At 41.7% G+C, this 19,653-nt stretch overlaps 3 protein-coding genes across 6 annotated transcripts in view; 1 reads left to right on the top strand and 2 right to left on the bottom strand.

Annotated features, from left to right (window-relative positions):
* LOC109521341 (beta-1,3-galactosyltransferase 2) overlaps positions 1-8,564 on the top strand; it is a 15,883-nt gene extending 7,319 nt beyond the window's left edge. Inside the window, exons 1-2 of one of the 2 annotated variants that reach the window (XM_019879160.1) lie at positions 5,557-5,704; positions 5,860-8,564. In XM_019879160.1, the coding sequence (XP_019734719.1) occupies positions 5,985-7,127 (1,143 nt within the window). In that variant the 5' untranslated portion in view covers positions 5,557-5,704; positions 5,860-5,984 and the 3' untranslated portion in view covers positions 7,128-8,564. Of the gene's footprint in view, positions 1-5,556; positions 5,705-5,859 lie in introns of those variants that run through there. The other variant, XM_019879159.1, reaches the window with a different exon arrangement.
* cdc73 (cell division cycle 73, Paf1/RNA polymerase II complex component, homolog (S. cerevisiae)) lies at positions 923-13,794 on the bottom strand. Its single transcript, XM_019879156.1, has 17 exons — positions 13,626-13,794; positions 12,993-13,098; positions 11,569-11,638; positions 11,414-11,476; positions 10,552-10,604; positions 10,166-10,254; positions 9,858-10,071; positions 9,138-9,236; positions 8,721-8,799; positions 8,572-8,636; positions 5,370-5,427; positions 4,334-4,369; positions 3,887-3,974; positions 3,631-3,792; positions 2,991-3,091; positions 2,766-2,907; positions 923-1,623 (listed from the first exon to the last, which is right to left on the bottom strand). The coding sequence occupies exons 1-17, from the start codon at positions 13,754-13,756 to the stop codon at positions 1,587-1,589; spliced, it is 1,593 nt and encodes a 530-aa protein (XP_019734715.1). The 5' UTR covers positions 13,757-13,794; the 3' UTR covers positions 923-1,586.
* Positions 13,795-14,800: 1,006 nt separating this feature from the next.
* The window catches only part of ro60 (Ro60, Y RNA binding protein), a 7,229-nt gene continuing 2,376 nt past the window's right edge, over positions 14,801-19,653 (bottom strand). For all 3 annotated transcript variants that reach the window (XM_019879168.1, XM_019879170.1, XM_019879169.1), the window contains 7 exons: positions 18,419-18,639; positions 18,180-18,326; positions 17,933-18,070; positions 17,750-17,866; positions 16,517-16,633; positions 16,210-16,356; positions 14,801-16,113 (listed from right to left, as the gene is read on the bottom strand). In XM_019879168.1, the coding sequence (XP_019734727.1) occupies positions 15,961-16,113; positions 16,210-16,356; positions 16,517-16,633; positions 17,750-17,866; positions 17,933-18,070; positions 18,180-18,326; positions 18,419-18,639 (1,040 nt within the window). In that variant the 3' untranslated portion in view covers positions 14,801-15,960. The remainder of the gene's footprint in view (positions 16,114-16,209; positions 16,357-16,516; positions 16,634-17,749; positions 17,867-17,932; positions 18,071-18,179; positions 18,327-18,418; positions 18,640-19,653) is intronic.

Below are 19,653 nucleotides of genomic sequence, written 5' to 3'. Positions count from 1 at the left end.
CTCTTGACTGGTACTCGTAAGAGGGAGCACATAACTCCTACTCTGGCGTCCCTTCACTGGCTCCCCATACATTTTAGAGTTATTTTCAAGATCCTCTTATTTGTTTTCAAATCTCTAAATGACCTCGCGCCACCTTACCTCTCTTAGCTCATCCGCCCCTACACACCTGCCCGGCGCCTCAGGTCTGCGGACCAGACATTATTAGAAGTACCAAGAACTAAACGGAGGCTCAGAGGGGATCAAGCCTTTTCTGTTGCTGGTCCCTCTCTCTGGAATGACCTCCCACTGAACATTCGGCAAGCCTCCTCGCTGCCCATCTTCAAAACCCGCCTCAAAACTCACTTGTATTCTTTGGCATTTGACTCAGCATGACTTAGATTTGCTCTTGGTTTTGCTGTTCGGTGCTTTCTACCATCTTTATTACCGATTTGCTTTACTCTTTGTTGTATATGTTGAATTGCTCCATGTGCAGCACTTTGTATGCAGCGATGGCTGTTTGAAAGTGCTCTATAAATACAGTTGAGTTGAGTTTAAACTAAAGATTCAAATTTAACAACGCTAATTCAATTTATGGAATTCAAATTCAGTTTTCCAATGCACTTATTCAAGTTTGCCGATTCAAATCCAAATATAAATGATTCAGATTCAGTTTCTGGTGGCACGTAATGTATTTCAGCTCATATGACAGCCTAAGAGCCCAACTTTGGAATAGTGGAATGACAGAACAAAATAATCAGACTTTCATATTTGATCGTTCTGTGTTTGAATTTGTGATTGCAGTTGATGCGTTTCATTTGGAACTCAAAATTAATCAGTTGACATCAAGACACTTTTAGAGAAACTTGAATTAAAGCTGATGGCTGCTGGATCGACCCTTTGTAAATACGACACGGTTCAAAAACAAACAGCATCACACCGGTATATTTCTTAAAGGCTTTATTGTCTTCTCACTTCAGAAACCCAATGTCCCTTGGCTCTATCATGACATCAACGAAAGAAATTGAAGTTTGAAACAGAGTCATTGTACGGCCGAGTATTTCAAAAACAACGTGTCCAAAACAAAGCCGACAAAAGCCTTCTAAAGTATTAAATCCGTTCATCTCTTCTCCAAAGCGCTTTGGCTCCGTAGGATTTTATCATGTATATACATCAAACCGCAACGCAAACTCGCAAACTCACTTGGCAACAGTGATTTCGCCAAATGGTTGAGTCACACAGTTCGTCTTCACTGAGACCAAACTTGCTGCTTAAATGTCGTTTTTTTTCTCTTTTGCTGATCCATTTCAAAATGCGGCATCTTTTTGATAGAAAAGAGTTAGAGTTGTAGGTTTGCCCATGTTGGAACATTAAAAAAAAAAAAAAAGATTTCCAACACCGCCCCTACCAGCTAAATCTCCTCTTTGTGAAGATTTGCATTACAAGTTGTCAGGGAGTCCTCCGGCGGCTCCACTATTCCCATCCTAGGAACATCACGTTGGAATATGGAATGGCCGCTCAACACGGGTAGAGAGAAGCCGAGCAGAATAGCCTAACAGGGCCGGAAGGTTTGATCGGGATTCCCGGGTTTTGGCCGTTGCGATCCGTGTTTAAAACCTGAGGTGAGATTTGTGTTTCACCATGTATCTGGAGGACAAAGAAACAAGGAAAAAAAAAAAAAAACGCATGTGAGTTTGTGTCTTCAGGTTAACTGCTGACAAAAATTTGTGATATTTCGATATCATAGAATTTTTTAATGGGCTTAAAGCTAAGGTAGGGAGGAATAGAAGGTTTGGTTTTTTTTTTGGGTGTATCAGTCCTCATCAAGGTTATTTTAGGTAACTAGAACTAATGAAATAATTAAAACTGAAAAAACATGACCATTAATGTAATAAAAATTAAAAGTAGAGCCAACAAAGGACATTTTGTTTCCGTCTGTGTCAATTGATATTAAGCGTGAGCTGTCAGGGTTTACTTTAAATGTATTCATTTCGGTATTGCTGTACATCCATGGCTACTACGGATGGCCATCTCGCCACAAAGGAAGATTCGATAGGGGGTTTTAAGATGTGGGGTGCGAAACTGTTCAATTCGAAAGTGGGACAATTCGATTTGACTCAGTGGGATTCCGATTGAATTCCAATATTGTACGGCTCAATTCAAGAGGCCGATCTAATGACTTTTTTGTCGGCATTTTACATAAATTGGAATTAACCCGTTAGTCATGGAAATGTACCATTACCCCATCTCTCAAATAGAAAGACAATTTGAGACGTATCTTGAGATATTTCATAGTGTAACGATTCGATTCACTCGCTCTTTGAAATCAAAAAACGTTTTTCCGGCTGAAACCGTTTTTTTGTTACACCCCTAGTTGCAACAGAAGGAAGGTCAGCTGTTGGAGAATTTTACTTCAATTTATGATACAACACATCGTGGCCCTTTTTGATTTGCTATCTTGTGATCGACCAATACTCCTAAGGTTAAAAAAAACTAATACTAAAACTAATAAAAACTGAAGTAAACCAAAGCATTAAAAAAATAATTAAAAAAAAAAAAAACAGCAAACTTGCGTTTAAAAACTATTCAAATCAACTGAGGAAAAAAAAAGTCAACCCAAAATAAATAGAATGAAAAATCCTAAAATAATTAGAACCCTGGTCCCCATGTGCACTTTTGTGAAGGATACAACAATTTTTCTTCAAATACGATGCAGCCTGCACCTTTTTGATCGGTCAACAGCTAATTATCATCTACACAAAAGGCGAGGCATGACAAATGCTTCGTACCTGTCCAGGGTCTCCCAAAAGCGCAGGAAGACAGGTCGGTCCAGATGGCGCCGGTGGCGGCTTAGCTCCAGGACCGTCACGTCCCACTTCTGCACGTTGAGGTCCGTCTTAGCCTCATCATACTTCAGATGAAAGGCTCGAACTGAAGGCAACGCGTTCATAATTGAGTTTGAGGATGGGCGGCTTCCGCTTTCCTTGCAGCTACCGAGATGGCAAATCACTTACTCTTGGCAAAAATGTCGACGGGGGAGCCATCAGGCAGAAGCCAGGGCCAGCCCTTAAACTGCCAGGCAGGACCCTGCACAAACACAGCCACCACTCGGTCCCTGTAAAGCAGAGGAAAAGGACTCAGCAAACGAAACCACCGTTGGTCTTGAAGTTCCCATTAAAGGAGGGGCGCGGGGGCGTTCTTATATATCAATATATAGTATTAAATTCTACTTCCACTATTTCTGTTTGTCCTTTCCTAAAAACAGTGCCAGCATATGAAGGCACTTGAATGAAAAAAAAAAAATAATCACCCAGCGATACACAGATTTTGCTCATTTTTAGTCAAATACTGCCCCGCGCTTGAGGTACTTCTACTAGTTAGCTCCGCGAAGCTGCCACCTGTTGATTTCAGTGAGGCGTCCGTGTTGTTCGTGCCACAATTTGTTTGGCAATTCATCGAACTCAATACGTCAATTAGTCCGTTCAACCCCAAAAGATTCAGTGCACATGGACTGCATGGTGCCCACTGCACGTTGTCCAAGTTGACAATATCCGATGTTCAGGATTTCTTTGTGTCAACACAAATTCCATGAATAAATACGATGAACACATGATGGCTTCATTAATTATTTAGAAAAATATTCTGACAATTTACCAGTCCTGCGGTGCTAGTTTGAGAGGTTGGTCGATAACTCTGTAGGGGACGGTGACGGAGAGCGTGTTGCCACCGGGTTGGATCTGGTCTTTGCGCCTCTGGAGAAGAACCTCATTGTCGCGCTGGATGCCTTGCTTCTTCTTCTCATCAGAGGTGACAAGCCTGGTGGGAGGCAAAGATGACAACTGATTCCCGGCCGCCTCACCTACCCCCTCATACCTCACTGAAACCTACTAATCGTGACGGCGCAACGTACTTGAGATCCTGCAGCAGATCCTTAGCATTTAGCATTGTGATGAGTGAGGTGGTGGCGGCCGGGATGATGATAATGGGCGTGCGCGAGCCTGTCGGGAGAATGCCATTGTCATGTCATCCGATATATGCCCACAGCATGTATGTATCGATACATAAGCACAAACTCTAGCACACTGATGAATCATTGTACCCTTATGCTCACACATAGAATTTTCACTTCTCTGCAACTAATATATCCAAAACTGTTCTATAAATTGAACAGCTCTGACAGAAAGACGCTGCTGCATCATATTTGGTCGTGTTTTGAATTTTTTTTTTTTTTGTCGACACTGATACCCCTTTAAGTCACAGCAATGATCATTTATCAACAACAGAAATACAATACCATGCAATGCATGTTCATGCTTGAACAAAAATTAATCATTACAAACGTCAAGTTTCATCTTACCTTTTTTCTGATTCGGTGGCGGTCTGGCTTGTGAAACTAGAAGACACACAGAAACAGATGGATGATGGTGTGTCGCGGCCCTTACGCATTCGTCACTTACCCTCGCAGAAGAAAAAGTAGTTCCCACCCAGCATGTACGAATTGGACAACATCTCAATAATTTGGCACTTTCCACTGTGTGCCTGTTAATTATAAACTGCGCATTACCGTTCAAATGATTGAAGTATCAAAAGTATCCATAGCTTGATTTGAGAATCTATTTCAGGGCATCAAGATCTGGTAGTGGACATTGAAAAGCACTAAAAATCATGGTGATATTTACAAACACTGAGCCCTTCAATACAATCATCTCTGCATGATACAGGCTATTTTGTTTTCCTGAAATCTATTAAATTATTGCCAAATGTTTCCACTTTACATCAAAACTCAAAAATCAAATCCACCATGGTGACATCAAAGCAAAAACAACGAACAGTTCTCACTGTCAAAATGCCATATTTTCCACACTATACGGCGCACTTAAAAGCATTCCATTGTCTCAAAAGCCGACAGTGCGCTTTATAATCTGGCCGTGCCTTATAAGTGGATCAATATTTTGATTTCTCGAATGTAGTATTTTAAATATTCTGTAAAGCCCTTTGTTATAGCTTCAGCGGTTGTGAAAGCTCTATATAAATAAAGCTGTATTGTATTGTATTGCCTTTAGCGAAGCTCCATCTAGTGGATGTATAGCATAACAGCAGCCTTTATTGTAGCTTCTATTCTATGCGTCTTATAGTGCGGTCTGCCCTATTTATGAAAACAGTTTTTTAAAATAGGCCATTCATTGAACGTTCACGTTATAGTCCAAAGTACTTTATAGTATGGAAAATATGGTACTTCTGGACAACTGTAACACTGTCTATTCATCACTGTTACGTTTACAACATTGGCTTGAAATACCAGACTGGCCGAGTCTGAAATGTGACACATATGAGAAAAGAAAACAAAAAGGAACAGATAGGCTTTACCATGAGCAGCAGGCTGTTGAACTCACCTGGGCGTGGTACAGGCTGTAGTGCAGGGGTCTGAGCCTTCCGAGCAGAAGCCCCTTCCTGAAAAACAATGTGATATCAAGGTTCATAGATTAGGTGCTGAAAATTCAAGCAAAATGTAACCTCCAGGTAACTAAAAGTCAAAACGGGTATTCTGCAGCGGGACTAATCTTTGGCCTATCCTGATGCAAAGTTTTGAGGCATTCTGTTATTTGAGCGTTTGCTTAATGTTGCAAAGTACAAGGAAAAAAAAAAACAACATCGTCAATAAATAGCTGAATGAGGCACACGCCGCTTTGGCACACAGACTTGTGACTTCGACTGTGACGGCTGCCAGGTATTGTTTTTTTTCTTTTTGTATGACGTTTGTATTGATGGTCAAAAGATGGCGATTCAGAAATAAGGCACTTTGTGTACACTGAGAATTAAACGTGTCTGCGCCGTGTCAGCCAAAGGCCTTCAATAAATTCCATTCTCTTCTTTGTCTCCTAGGTTATCTATCACCAGATCTTCACCATTAACTTGCGGTTGGGAATCGCATGACAAAGGATGACAATCCCTTGACTATGCCATTACAAAACAATTAGATGACTTTCAAGAGCGATTAAGCCAGAGCCATGCAGTTGAAAAGACGCCACTGTTGGACTCAGTCGGCCAAACAGGCCTTTTGCCTCTTACTGGTAGCTCTGCTGATCTTTCTGCTGCGTCACATTTGGCCAAATATCACAGCAGGCAATTCAGGGCCGTCCAAAGTTGAAGGACTTCAAACAGACAAATCAATCATGAACACAAGCATTTCTATCTGGACGACACTCTGGACCTCCTTTGAGAGTGGCACAGCTTTGGAAACACCTAAGCTCGCCACGACCAACCAAAGCGAGGTGGGACACTTGAATGACACCGAAATCCAGGGCCTTTTCCCTTACATCATCAACGAACCGGTCAAATGTCGACAGAATCTTACAGCGCCATTTTTGGTGTTCATAATAGCCACAGAGGCCTTGCAGGTGGAAGCAAGAGACGCGATACGACAGACCTGGGGGAATGAGCATTTGATCCGAGGCGTGCCAGTCGTCCGAATCTTTCTGCTGGGAAAAGACGAGGGTGAGGCAGTAAGCCGCCAGCAACAGATGCTCCAGGAAGAAAGTCGGAAATATCATGACATAATTCAGCAGGACTTCTTGGATTCGTACAACAACCTGACCCTAAAGACCTTGATGGGCCTCCACTGGGTGGCACGGTACTGCTCACGGGCCAGCTACGTCATGAAGACGGACAGTGACATGTTTATCAACACAGAGAACCTGATTCGGAAGCTGCTCAGACCAGAGCTAAAGCCCAAGACGAACTATTTTACCGGAAGAGTCATTCGCAATAATGCACCCATCCGGGACAGAAAGAGCAAGTGGTATGTTTCCGAACAGGAGTACCCAAATGTGATGTATCCCACCTTCTGTTCTGGGACGGGCTACGTGCTCTCCGGAGACTTGGCTCTGAAAATTTACACAACATCTCCGAGTGTGCGCCAGCTGCACCTTGAGGATGTGCATGTGGCACTGTGTGTGGCCAAGCTTGGCTTGGAGCCCATCGACCCACCCAGTCATTTTCTGTTCAACCACTGGCGGGTGCCGTTCAAAGGATGCGACTACTATCGTCTGTTAACGTCCCATGGCTTTCAGCCCTGGGAAATAATTCAATACTGGAGTATGATGCTTAGCGACAAGACAAAATGTGCAACCTCTTTAAACTATTCCAGCTAAATCCAGTAATAACTCTTCTTACTTTCATATCACTAAGATGATTTTTTTTAATTGCTAAACAGATGTGTGTAGTGCATTATTTTTAGGTTTGCAAGACAAATTTGACATATTAAGATACAATGCAATGTGAAAAAGAAAATGGGGGGGGGACACGTAGGCACACATTTACACACACAATGACTCAAGTTTTTGGGAGGTGATGACTTGAATCGTTAGGAGGGGCAGGGCAAGATCAGATTTTGCTTGCTTCTGCCCCTTCTCAAACTTAATTTGTATTTCTATGTGGACTAAGCCATATTTTGTAACGTCTTTATTTTTTGTGTTTTTTTTTTTTTTAATAAATGTATTTTGACTGTTTGAGATAAAGCTCAAATCAATTCAACCTAAGAGGAAGCATGACAAAAAAGACATTTGTCCCTTAAATCTGAGAAAATGGACAGAGAGTACCTACTCGTCTCGAATTCAGTTGTCATTTTTAAAGAAACATTCGGCGTGATGCAAAAGACCCAATACGATTTCATCAAACGAAGGTCTGATCCGATCAAATATCACATCAGCCGACAGGAATGGCATAACAATATATGTCTGCCATTAGAACGGTATCCCTCAACTATTTTGATTTGCTGTCAATCATGTGATGTGAACGAGTGCTCAAATGATTTTATCTTGGCAAGCATGCGTCATCCGGCATGGTCCCGTCCGATGCTGAAACCAACATTACGGCAGTCATCGGGATTGATAATCGTGTAGTTGATTTAACTCAGCTCACACGTGACCAGCGCAGGAGTCACTTTAACGCGTAATAAGCACACCAAACTTTTTGTCAAGACCAATCAATTTACGATCAATCCAATACAACAGGGGTGTCACTCATTTTTTGTCGCGGGCCACATTATAGTTCCCGGTTTCCTTGGAGGGCTGGTATGACTGTGAAACCATATAAGGAAGTCAAGAATAATGGTTTATTCAGCTGTAGTTTAAGTTATTGTAATGAGGAATTTGGTAAGAAGAAAATGCTTTGAATATATATATCTGTGATTTATTTCATATGAGAATCTAAAATTTTGGTTAAAATTTTAGCAAGCATCATGGAAGTCAACATGTTTGATTTGCTTTCGCGGGCCACATCAAACGATGTGGCGGGCCAGATCTGGCCCCCTGGCCTTGAGTTTGACACCTGTACAATACAAGAACCGTTTGCTCATGCAAAAACATGCTGGAGCAAATGAGACTACGCACAAAGATATGAACAGCTGCTGCTTCGGACAGGTTTTATGATGTGGGGGTAATCCACGTTGATTAGGTCTGATTTCAACCAAGTGAAGGTCAAATATGGTGACATGCAACCTTTCTGACCCAATAAAGTGAATGCGTTAAACAACGACCTCACTAACATTTTCAACAGTTTTGGTGTTCTGCATCAAGTTAGATTGGAAGAGCTTACCGTCACTGATTTCAGAGTCATTCCATGGTAGGTCCCCATGGTATCAATCTTGAACCCCTCAGTTTCTACAACCAACAATTACAAACAGCATCATTCACTGGAACTATTTTAGATTCCAATGAGTGAAATGTGCACAGGTCCGCACTGACCCTCTTTTCCTTTGAATCTCTCCTGATCGTATCTGTTGTAGGCTGCCGGCACTGGCTGCTTGTTCCTTAGCGAAGGGTCCTGGAAAATATCAGTGGTCATTAGCAACAGCGTCATAATGTTAAAGAGGTTCTGGTTACAGTAGCGACTAGTGTACTGTACACATATTAGGGTTGGTGGAGTGCCTGCCGACGCAGCAGTGAGAAATGACACAAACAAGTGAACTTTTTGAGCTTGCTATTTCCGAAAAAGTGTTCGCATGTAAGCCATAAAGCCTGATTGTGAAGCCTAAATTCTGGTTCATTTAAATACTACTGCATCCACAAAGAGTTTGTCCACCCACAGCTTGGCAGGTAGGCCGGGTGAAGAGCCGCCATTTTATGCACGTACACTGGCCAGAATGAGACAAATGTTTTTACCACTTGAGTTGCGTTCTGTGCTGGTCTTTGCTCTGGGGCTCGCCCTTCTTCTCTGGCTTTCACCGACTGAAGAATGGCAAAAATGTTCTTGGAGAAGTTCTGCAACAGATGAGTAATAGCAAGTTCAGACAAATGCAGAGGCTTATTTCGTCAACTGAAAAAACATAGTTGCAGATTTTTCTTTTCTTTGGTGGGAACCTGTCCTCCCATCGTTTGTTGTAAAACTCACCTATTCACTGCTCTTGCACTCAGGCCAAAGCCATACATAAGATACTGCAGAAGAATAACTAACGCCATCTTGGTGGCAAGGAAATATGCTGGAGTGAGTGGAGGGGCTTCATCAAATAGAAAAGCGTTGCTTTGCCACCATCTTGTGGCATCTACAGGCAGTTAGAAACCTTTACAACCTTACAACTACTTTTTTTGCCATTTGCACTATACTATCTCATGTGTGCAAATTTTCCATAGAATGACAATGCCATCTGTGGGCTCACAAGAGCATGATTGCTGGTTTGATGGTCCTATTTTTCTGACTAATAAGTGAAGCCGTTTATTGAGAGTTCAAGACCTAACAGACCTAACCTAAATTTCTGGAGATATATGTAACACCTATGTGTTATATTTTTCAATGTCCAGGGAAAAAAAGGAGAGGGGAAAAAAGTATTTGGGGAAAGATGCATCAAATTGATTTAGGACTATTAACTTTGTGTGGATTTTGACCTTTCCAGTGCTCTGGAGAATGGTTGTCCTTGTCCTCCACACCCTCTCCCTGCTGACAATGTCTCTAGTAACATCTACTTCGGCATCCACAAAACTTCTCTGTTTCACAGTGATGTCATCATCCAGATCCGTTTTGATGGTGGACCGCTTTTTGGCCATAATCTTGGCTTTAATGGCTGCAATCTTCTCCACCGACATGGCCTCAGACAGTGATCTGCAGAAGCAGGAAGCAGAGAATTTGAGAACCTGCAGTTGTTTACTATACTGTATTCATCCCACCTGGCGTACAGACTATATGGACAAACTACCTGATCTGGTCGGTCTGTACAATACCCTCCTTGTGGCCTTCCAAACGAGCAGCCAATCGCTCCTTGTCCAGACGCACCCGTTCTTCATCCTGAAAGTGAGAACAAGATAACACACAGAAGCCAAAAGTTGTGCCATATGACTAGAAGTCACAAAGTGTGTATTACAAACGGTGTCTAGAAATGGAGGCTAATAGGCAAGATAGTTTACAACAAGGACGTTAAGGAAAAGTTGTGTCACTGTCTGAATGCACAGCATTGTGCAGACTTGGTGGCTTCTTTGTCCAAGGCAATGGCTGATGAACCCAGACTCTATTGTTATGTGTGTGATGTACCAGTTCTGCCATCCTCTGTGTGAAAGGGGCTTTCGATTAGTGCAAAATAGTCACCTCAATCCTGGGTTTTTTGGCTTCTGAAGACACCTCATCGGCAGCTCTTTTCACTAAGAAAAATTAAAACAATGTCAACTTTGGCCCTTTGTACGTGACTTTGTACAAATTGGAATTTGAAAGTACAAAAGTACATCTGAAGCTTCTGAAAAATCTGAAATATACGGTATAGTTAACCTGATGATTATTTTTTTCAGTATTTGTGGTTCACTATTCACAAATTTGCGTTTTCTGCAGCGTTGCAAAAATATTCTGAAAACTATTTTGTTTCACTTGTGGCATCTGGCGTACTAATTCTTGTAAAATAAATACATCCAGAAAAGTCTCATTATAGAATATAGTAGCCGACTGTGATTATGTGCTTTTGTTGGTTAAAACTTGAGTTCACCTGACAAGGATTTTAACATAGAGCTTGAGTGATTCACTGCATGCAGTGCAGTATCTTGGCATATTTCTGGGCTCTCTCTTTTTGACAACCTAAGTTACAGCCCAAACGCCATACTCCTCCTTAGGCTTCTAGCAAACAGCCAAAGAGCCAGAAAAAAGTTAAGACCACTTGGAAATGCCCAGTGAAGGAAAACGTTGAGCCGTAGTAACCCACCATTATGGCATTATATGGACTAAATGACAGTACATAAAGGGGGGAAAAAAACATTGATAAGACAGACTGTAGAAGGTCGTTTTATCTAGTAGTTCTAAGAAGCAGCAAGAGCAGCTGCCTATCACCGTTTTCCTCAAGCATATCAGGAGATCATCAGTGTTAAAATATAACATAATGCAATATATAATATATATATATGACTGTATTTTACAAAAATCTGCCACTGACTACAAATGCTATGTACTAAAATGGAGCAGTTACCTTGCGTTGGCCTTTGCAGACCAATTTCTATGGGTGCACTTCTGTCAATACTAGTCGACGTCGCTGTGTACAGAAAAATAATTGAGAGACTCGATTAAAACTTCTTCCAGGAGAATACATTAAAGTGAGTTGGTCACATTCTGGATGCTACTTACAACTCTCGCCATTAAGGTAAGAAAGCAAGCCCTTTCGATCAGGCCTTCGAACAACAGGGATGTTCTCTGTCTATGAAACCATGGAGGAATAAAATACATTAAACAACCAATAGTTACTAGCATCTACAGATAAATATAATGGGAAAATCAAGACGACTAAATAAATGGCACAGAACTTTCACTTTAACAGTGACAAAAAGGCAAAGCCATCAGTGTTCTTGGATGAACATAATGTCTTGGAGGTCTTCCAGTCAGGTTTCAAGATGATGCATAGCACAGAGGTAGAACTGTTACAGCCCAGTTTTTGATCACATCCTCTTGGCAAATGACACTGGAGACTATGTGTGTCTGGTTTTATTGGATTTAACTCGAGCATTTGATACAGTGGATCACAATATTCTGTTGGCTCGTTTGCAGCCCCTGGTGGGCTTTGGCGGTAGCGCACTTGAGTGGATTAGGTCCTATTTAGATGACAAAACATTTTGTGTTAGCCTTGGTTACTCCGAGGCATGAACTGCATCCACTGTGGTGTTGTGTTCCACAGGGCTCTATTCTGGGGCCTCTGCTGTTCTCACTGTATCTGCTCGGGTTCAATCTTAAGGAAGCATGGTATTTCCTTCCACTGTCATGCGGACGACTGTCAGATCTATGGACCGCTGAGTAAAAAAGACGCTTTCTCATTGAGGCCACTTCTATCCTATCTGGAGGAAATATAGACCTGGGTGGCACAACATTTCTTAAATTTCAATGAAAAGAAGACAAAAGTGATCGTTTTTGGTCCCAGTAGCCTTTGTACATCCCATCCTGCAGACTTGGGCCGCCTGGCTCCTTATCTTAAGCCAACACGCTTGACTTTGGGTCTTAAACTGGACAGTGATTTTAAAATGGACCGGTAAATTAGTGTTGTTAAATACAGCTTCTTTCACCGTATTAAAGGCCCAATTCTCAAGAGCACCTTGAATCAGTAATTCATGCCTTTGTCACATCCCAGCTGGATTATTATAATACACTTTATTTTGGAGTCAGCCAATCCTCAATCCAGCGTTTCCAGTTGGTCCAAAATGCTGCTGCTTGCCTCTTGACCGGTACTCGTAAGAGGGAGCACATAACTCCTATTCTGGCATCCCTTCACTAGCTCCCTATACATTTTAGAGTTCTTTTTAATATCCTATTATTTGTTTTCAAGTTTTTAAATGGCCTTGCCCCACCTGACCTCTCTGAGATTTATTCTTTGGCTTTTGACTCAGCATTATACTTGACTTTTAGTTTGACTTTTTTTGAGCTTTCTACTGTCTTTGTCATTAATTTATTGTTTTGTTGTTTGATGTATCAATTATTTTTTGCTCCATTAACAGCACTTCGTATACAGCGTTGGTTGTTTTAAGTGCTCTATAAATACAGTTGAGTGTTCTGAAAATACTTACTGCAGCTCTTCGCACATAGGACGGATGCGGTAGGTGTACATTGTTGAGCAAGAACAAAATAGAGTCGAGTGTATAGTATTCTTTGGGCTGGCCCTCTTTACCGGTTCTGGAGGGATAAAACACAGACGTGGTTCAGTAAAATACTGTATTTACGCAAAGCACCACCTTTGCAACTTTAGCATCGTACAAAGCACTTACAAACGACTACTGCATAATCAACTCATCATTGGCCAGTTCGTCTTCCCACACGTAAACATTGGGCTTTTTCTCAATACCAACAAAGATGAGTATCTACAACCCGAGGCTTTAAAACACGCCGCCGCCCCCGATAAACACAAATAACTGCCACTGTACTTGACAACACGTCGTCGTATCAAGTTTAGTGTTGCGTGACAAACCAATATAGTTATGCGCTCTATATATACACGCGTAGAGGCCATTACAAGTGACCTTTGGGTCGTGGACACATACAAAGCAAAGCGATTAACTTATCATAAAGTATATGAAGTATGGAAGTTTAAGAGTTAGGTTAGCATCTAGTTGCTATCAAGCTATACCTTACTCATAGCACAAACGATACATAAGCTGCAGGCCTGCAAAATACAATGGCAAAAGAAACAAACGCTGACGTACCCCCAGATAATATAGTTGGTCTTGACATTTTTCGGCCAGGAGAACTCTCCAAATATAACTTCATCTCCCTTTGCGACGATTTCCTTTTTCTGGATATTATACTGGCGAAGAACACTCAACACATCCGCCATCTTCACTTGCCTGTGTCGAAGTGTGTTTGGAAGGCCCCCAATTATCAACATGAGGTGGCCTCACAGGATGCCTGAATGAATACATTTATATGTACTGTACAGTTATGGAAAACAGTCTAAAAGTGTAAAACAGTCCTTATCTCTTCAGTTCGTTGTTAATTTCAAGTTTAATTATCGAGGATTTTCCATGGTTTTCTTGATAGTACCCCAAAACGAACTTACGCACTTAAGTTCTTACATTAGCTGCGGCATTACACAGTACTTTTAAGGCATTCTATTTTATTTTCTACTATATATATATATATATATGTGCCCTGCATCTGACTGGCGAACAGTTCAGGGTGTAGTGTGCCTCTCGCCCGAAGTCAGCTGAGCTCGGCTCCAGCACCCCCATCAAACCCTGTTCAGGATAAGCGGTGTTGAGAATAGATGGATGGAAAAAAATAGTAAAAGTTGGATGGAAAAAAACAAAGTGTAATTAATTGCACATCCACTACAGTGTGTGCGCGTGTGTATGTACATATATATATATACATATATACACACACACACACACACACACACGCACACACGCACACGCACACGCACACGCAGAAGTGCTAACGTTGTGTAGTCCACACTAAAAGTGACCTTGTACAAATATGGAGAGACATTTGAATAGGAACATTTATTAGGTTTTTACATTGGTACAACAGTCAACTACTACTCAAATGTACATTGAAAGCATTGGGAAAATGTTCTCATAAAACCATTTGGTAAGACTATTTAATATCATTTATTATTAGCTAGTGGTTTCAAACCCTCACCTTCAATGTTTGTCTTGATATTAAAATTTTATTTCACCATCACTTAACACAATGACAAATTAAAAGTGAGTGTTGGATGACAAGTTTCAGTGACTTGGCCGGGTGGGTGTAATTACCAAAACATACAGTAGATGTAGCAAAAGTGAATGTGTGAATTTGTCGTGGGGTGGACTCGAAGGTCACATATCCAAGCAGTGTTCTGTATGACAGAAAAATGCCATACTACTCAGTTTAATACAGTTAACTTGTTGATTTAAGTATATTCAGTAACACCCTCGGCCCAATCCCATTTATGGGTAGTGTATTAATATCTACTCTCTCATATAAACACTCCGTAACAGGTTCAGCAGAGATATCCTGATGTTAAATAACTACCATTTGCTTTTGCTGGATAAATTACAATTACACCACAAATGTGATGCATACTTGCTCCAACATATTCAGATTCATAGTCACACACACAAACATGACACATGGAAGAAAATCCTCTAAAACGTATCATTGCAACTAAGAGCACCAATTATATTCTTGTTTAGAAAATATTTGACAAGAAAGGGATATTTACAATGCATTTCTGATAACAGGTTACATTTCATTCTACAAAAAGGATCTATAGCCAGGCCCTAAATAGAACTGTTAAAAAATGCTCAAACTGAATGTTGGTGCTTTTCCTTTCCAAGAAAGAGAACCTGTGACTGACCTTTAATAACTTAAGATAAAATCTAACAAAATAAAACATTTGGACAATGTTATGGAGCTTTCTAGGGTATGTATGGAGATGAGAAGCTTGACAGTGTTAAGTGGTAACAGCCAACATTGAAAACTGTGCAAATGACAAAACTAAATAGAAATAGGCATACTGTAGGCATAAATTTGAAACAAAAAAATTAAATAACGAGAGAAATGTAGATGTGAGGAATCATCAGCAAGGAGTGAAGCCATAACAATGGGTTCCACGGAAATATTGTGCAATCAGTAGAAAAGATGCCACTGATAGACAATCAAAAGCCATTGAATTACATATGATTGTGTTCACCAGCCGTGGGTGCTCACAAAGCGTCATCTGTCTCCATGTGGACAGCCCTTGAGTATCACAGCATTTCAGCAGTAAATAAACACATTAGTGTTGGACCTTCAATTTTTAACACCATAATACACAGTAGTGTCCTAATTACCTTTTCAGGCAAGACAAACAAATGAACACTCGAATTCAAGACTGCTGTCCAGCCTGCTGGACACTTCGTCAACGTCTATTTGTCAGCAATAAAATACCTAAGAGAAAAGTTTGAATTGGATTTGAGCTTTTCAAGCAGCACCCATTGTTGTACATGGACCCTGTTTGTCGACTGCGTTCCTTCACGTTGCAGTCAAATGATGCCAGTCAGAGGCTGAACACTTTCATATTAGGTTCTGTGCCAAGTTACGAATGATGCGAAAGGCTCCGAGGTCAAAGCCGCAGATACTCAGGAGACCTCTGTCCCCCGTGTCAGGCATGGTGTGCCCGATGGATGTCAGCCCACACATCACCAACTTGGAATGGCGTCCTGATGTCTGTGCAGACGATGCACATAGAAATAAAATAACAACAACAATGCACATAGGAATAATATAACAACAACAATAATAATGTCTAAATATAGTACATACTTGTCGATATTTCTTTAATGTTTCCACCGGGCTTGCAGTGAAAGTCCACAATGGGTTATTGGTTAAAATGATGAAGACATCTACAGCTTTCCCATTGTCTGTGGCCCACGCGATGGGAAGAGTGCAGTCTGTGCTTCCTCCCGGGATCTGAAACATGCAAAGAAGTGCAAAGAAGGTCACAACTCAAGAGAAAGACATAGTCAGCAGCAGGGAACATAACATCTGGGATGCAAAAGATTTTGGTTGATTTCGTGGCTGTTATGTTATTGGTGGAGCACGAGCTATTCTGTCTTTTCAGGGATGTTACCTTTACTAATTCATCGGTTGTTTGTGCAAGAGTCATGTCAGCAGACACAGAGCATAGCTCCAAAGCGCCTTCGGAGTAGGCCAGTACATGGGTGTCTGCCTCTGTTCTCGCAAACACCTGTAGTGGACACAAAAAGGTTAAAAGTGTATGAGCGCAATTGTGTCACAACGTGGCCACAAACAGATAAAACAACATACTGATTTCAACCAAATGATTGAACTTTCAACCTGCAGTAGCTGTGCAAAATCACAATATTAATAACTGTAAGGCAATAAATAATCCATCCATCCATTTTCCGATCCGCTTATCCTCACACGTGTCGCGGGGGGTGCTGGAGCCTATCCCAGCCGTCTTCGGGCAGTAGGCGTGGGAACCCTGAACCAGTTGCCAGCCAATCACAGAGCACACAGAGACGAACAACCATCCACGCTCACACTCACACCTAGAGACAATTTCAAGTGTTCAATCAGCCTGCCATGCATGTTTTTGGAATGTGGGAGGAAACCCGAGTACCCGGAGAAAACCCACGCAGGCCCCGGGAGAACATGTAAACTTCACACAGGGAGACCGAAGCTGGAATTGAACCCGGTACCTCTGCACTGTGAGGTCGACGTGCTAACCACTCGCTCACCGGGCCGCCCGGCAATAAATAATTCAAAATATATTCTTTTCTACAGAAACAAATGTGATTAATTCATTTGATTAAGTTACAATTTACAGTTACATTAATTCATTATGAAACCCAAACAAAGACGCTCATTGAATTTGGACCACATGTCCATCAACTGATTTGGCTGATTTCAGCGTCCAAAGTTCATTTGTGATTGAAACACGGTCTTCTTTAGATAAATTATGTTGTCTACTACCGGTTACCCATTTCATAGTAACCCTTTCAGGGACAGCGGTTACCATAGTGGACAGCCTATCATGTTATCAGGCTACAGGTTATCATTATTATTATTGGTGCAGGAAAGGGTTAACCTCCACCTAAAAAAAATAAAAATAAAAAAATCGGACACCTCCAACATTCCCCGATGACTGTCTTTCAATGAGCCACTCCTCATGTGACTGTAAATAGCCACATCGTGAAAGGAATTCTGTCGGAAACCATGTGATGTTCACAGACCAACTCTTTTACGTGACTTCCGATAAAGAAGTCCAAAAACAAAAAGTGACGGCCTGCCAGCTGTTTCACGTGTACACAAACTGGACGACCACCAACCAGCATCTTACCATCGTGATTACCGCAGCAGCCACTGCGGTGCTGAGTGCTGTCCCCGGGACAACACTGCTCAGCGATGTACTCACATCCACAGCCACAACAAAGCTTTTACCGACTGGCTCAATATTCTGGAAAAGAAAAAAAAAACTATTGCTGATGCTTGTGGACGTTGTTGATGATTCGTTCAAACCTACCGAGAAACTCTTATAGAAGGCAATGTCCAGGGCTTTGAGGATGCTGCCATCTGCTGCCCATTTGGTTTTACCCTGATAGCCTTGACCTCTTTTGTAGTGCTCAGAAGCCAAGAGGATACTGAAAGGGTGCAGCTTTGCCTAAAGGGAACAACACACTTGAAAAGTAATCGGCTATCGAATAAAGTTGCACGTACATGACATTATTTGTGTGGGTGGGGAGGAGGGGGTGCAGGTGCATGGTTGATACCTTCTTTAGTGCGGCCTCCGTCTGCATTCTCTCACACAATGCTTGGGTTTCCGAAGCCCCTGGTTGAACAATCTTTCTGGCAGTCATCTTTCCTAGCATCCATAGAACGGATTGAAGCGGCATTTCCTTCAACAGCGCCCTCCAAACCTCGAAAGAATCACGGGAGGATTGACAATGCACGAAAGCTGCCCATGAAAATTAATTTCTGCAATTCAGTGGAATAATGCGACCACACTCACTAATTTGGACTTGAGGTGGTCGGTAAGAAGCTGCTCCCGCTCCAATTTGTGCTCCTCGATCAAATTGATGACCTCGGTTTCATCGCAACTGTGCTTGACCTTCTCCACCACTTCAAGATATAAAAGCACTTTGACGACCTCCTCTGTGTTCTCTTTATCAGCATAGGCAACATGGACCTCTTTCCATCCTTTTGCAACATATTTGCTGATCAAAGCAAGAGCTGAGAAAAAAAAAAAAAACACAGAGAATCTGTCTCACTTAAAAAAAAAAAAAAAAAACTGCAGTCTTTTGTGTCCAAACACAAAATTGTGAAAAAATAACTTTGCAAGATGGGGATGTGTCCAAATGGACACAAGAAAATGCAGTGATGGAACATCGCATAACTATTTTGTTTGGCGAGCTGGTTCAACATTTAAATGTTAAGTTTGAGGAACTGAAATTAACATTGTCAATCACACTGTCTTTATCATTTGCTGTAATGAACTTACGAATAGTTTGGAATTTTCATTCATACTATCTGTAATGTGAGTCAAATTGTGAGTCGTCCAAAAAACAAAGTGCTTCCTGGAATTCACTTTCACAGCGTCAAAACTGAATTACAGATACAGATCTGCGGAGTCATTTCGATTGGATCAAATGACGTCACTTTTGCCATTCACTTAGATGATGTTTGTCAGTTTAACAGGGCTTGAGACTACAACAAAAGTGGTCGCATAGTTTACCTTTTGTTCACCGTGTGCGAGTAAGAAATGCATCTGGTCGCATCCATGTGGATACATGTTTTTTTTTTTTTTTAATGCTCCCGATAACATCCATCCTTTTTCTGATCCACTTTATCCTTACAAGGGTCACGGGGGTGCTGGAGCCTATCCCAGCTGTCTTCGGGCAGTAGGCGGGGGACACCATGAAACGGTTGCCAGCCAATCGCTGGGCACACAGAGACGAACAACCATCCGCGCTCACACTCACACCTAGGGACAATTGAGACTGTTCAATTAGCCGGCCATGCATGTTTTTGGAATGTGGGAGGAAACCGGAATACCCGGAGAAAACCCGCGGAGGCCCGGGGAGATCATGCAAACTCCACACAAGAAGATCCGGAGCGGGGATCGAAAACATGACCTCTGCACTGTGAGGTCGCCGCGCTAACCACTGGCCCTCCCTATAATATAAGAACTGCATTCAGTGCTTCACACATACGCACAGGAACACATACACACACAACAACACAACA

This window comes from Hippocampus comes, unplaced genomic scaffold (genome assembly GCF_001891065.2).
Source record: "Hippocampus comes isolate QL1 unplaced genomic scaffold, H_comes_QL1_v1.1 scaffold85, whole genome shotgun sequence".
NCBI lineage: Eukaryota > Metazoa > Chordata > Actinopteri > Syngnathiformes > Syngnathidae > Hippocampus > Hippocampus comes.
Note: the sequence above shows the minus strand (reverse complement) of the source record. Positions and strands in the feature narration are given on the sequence as shown.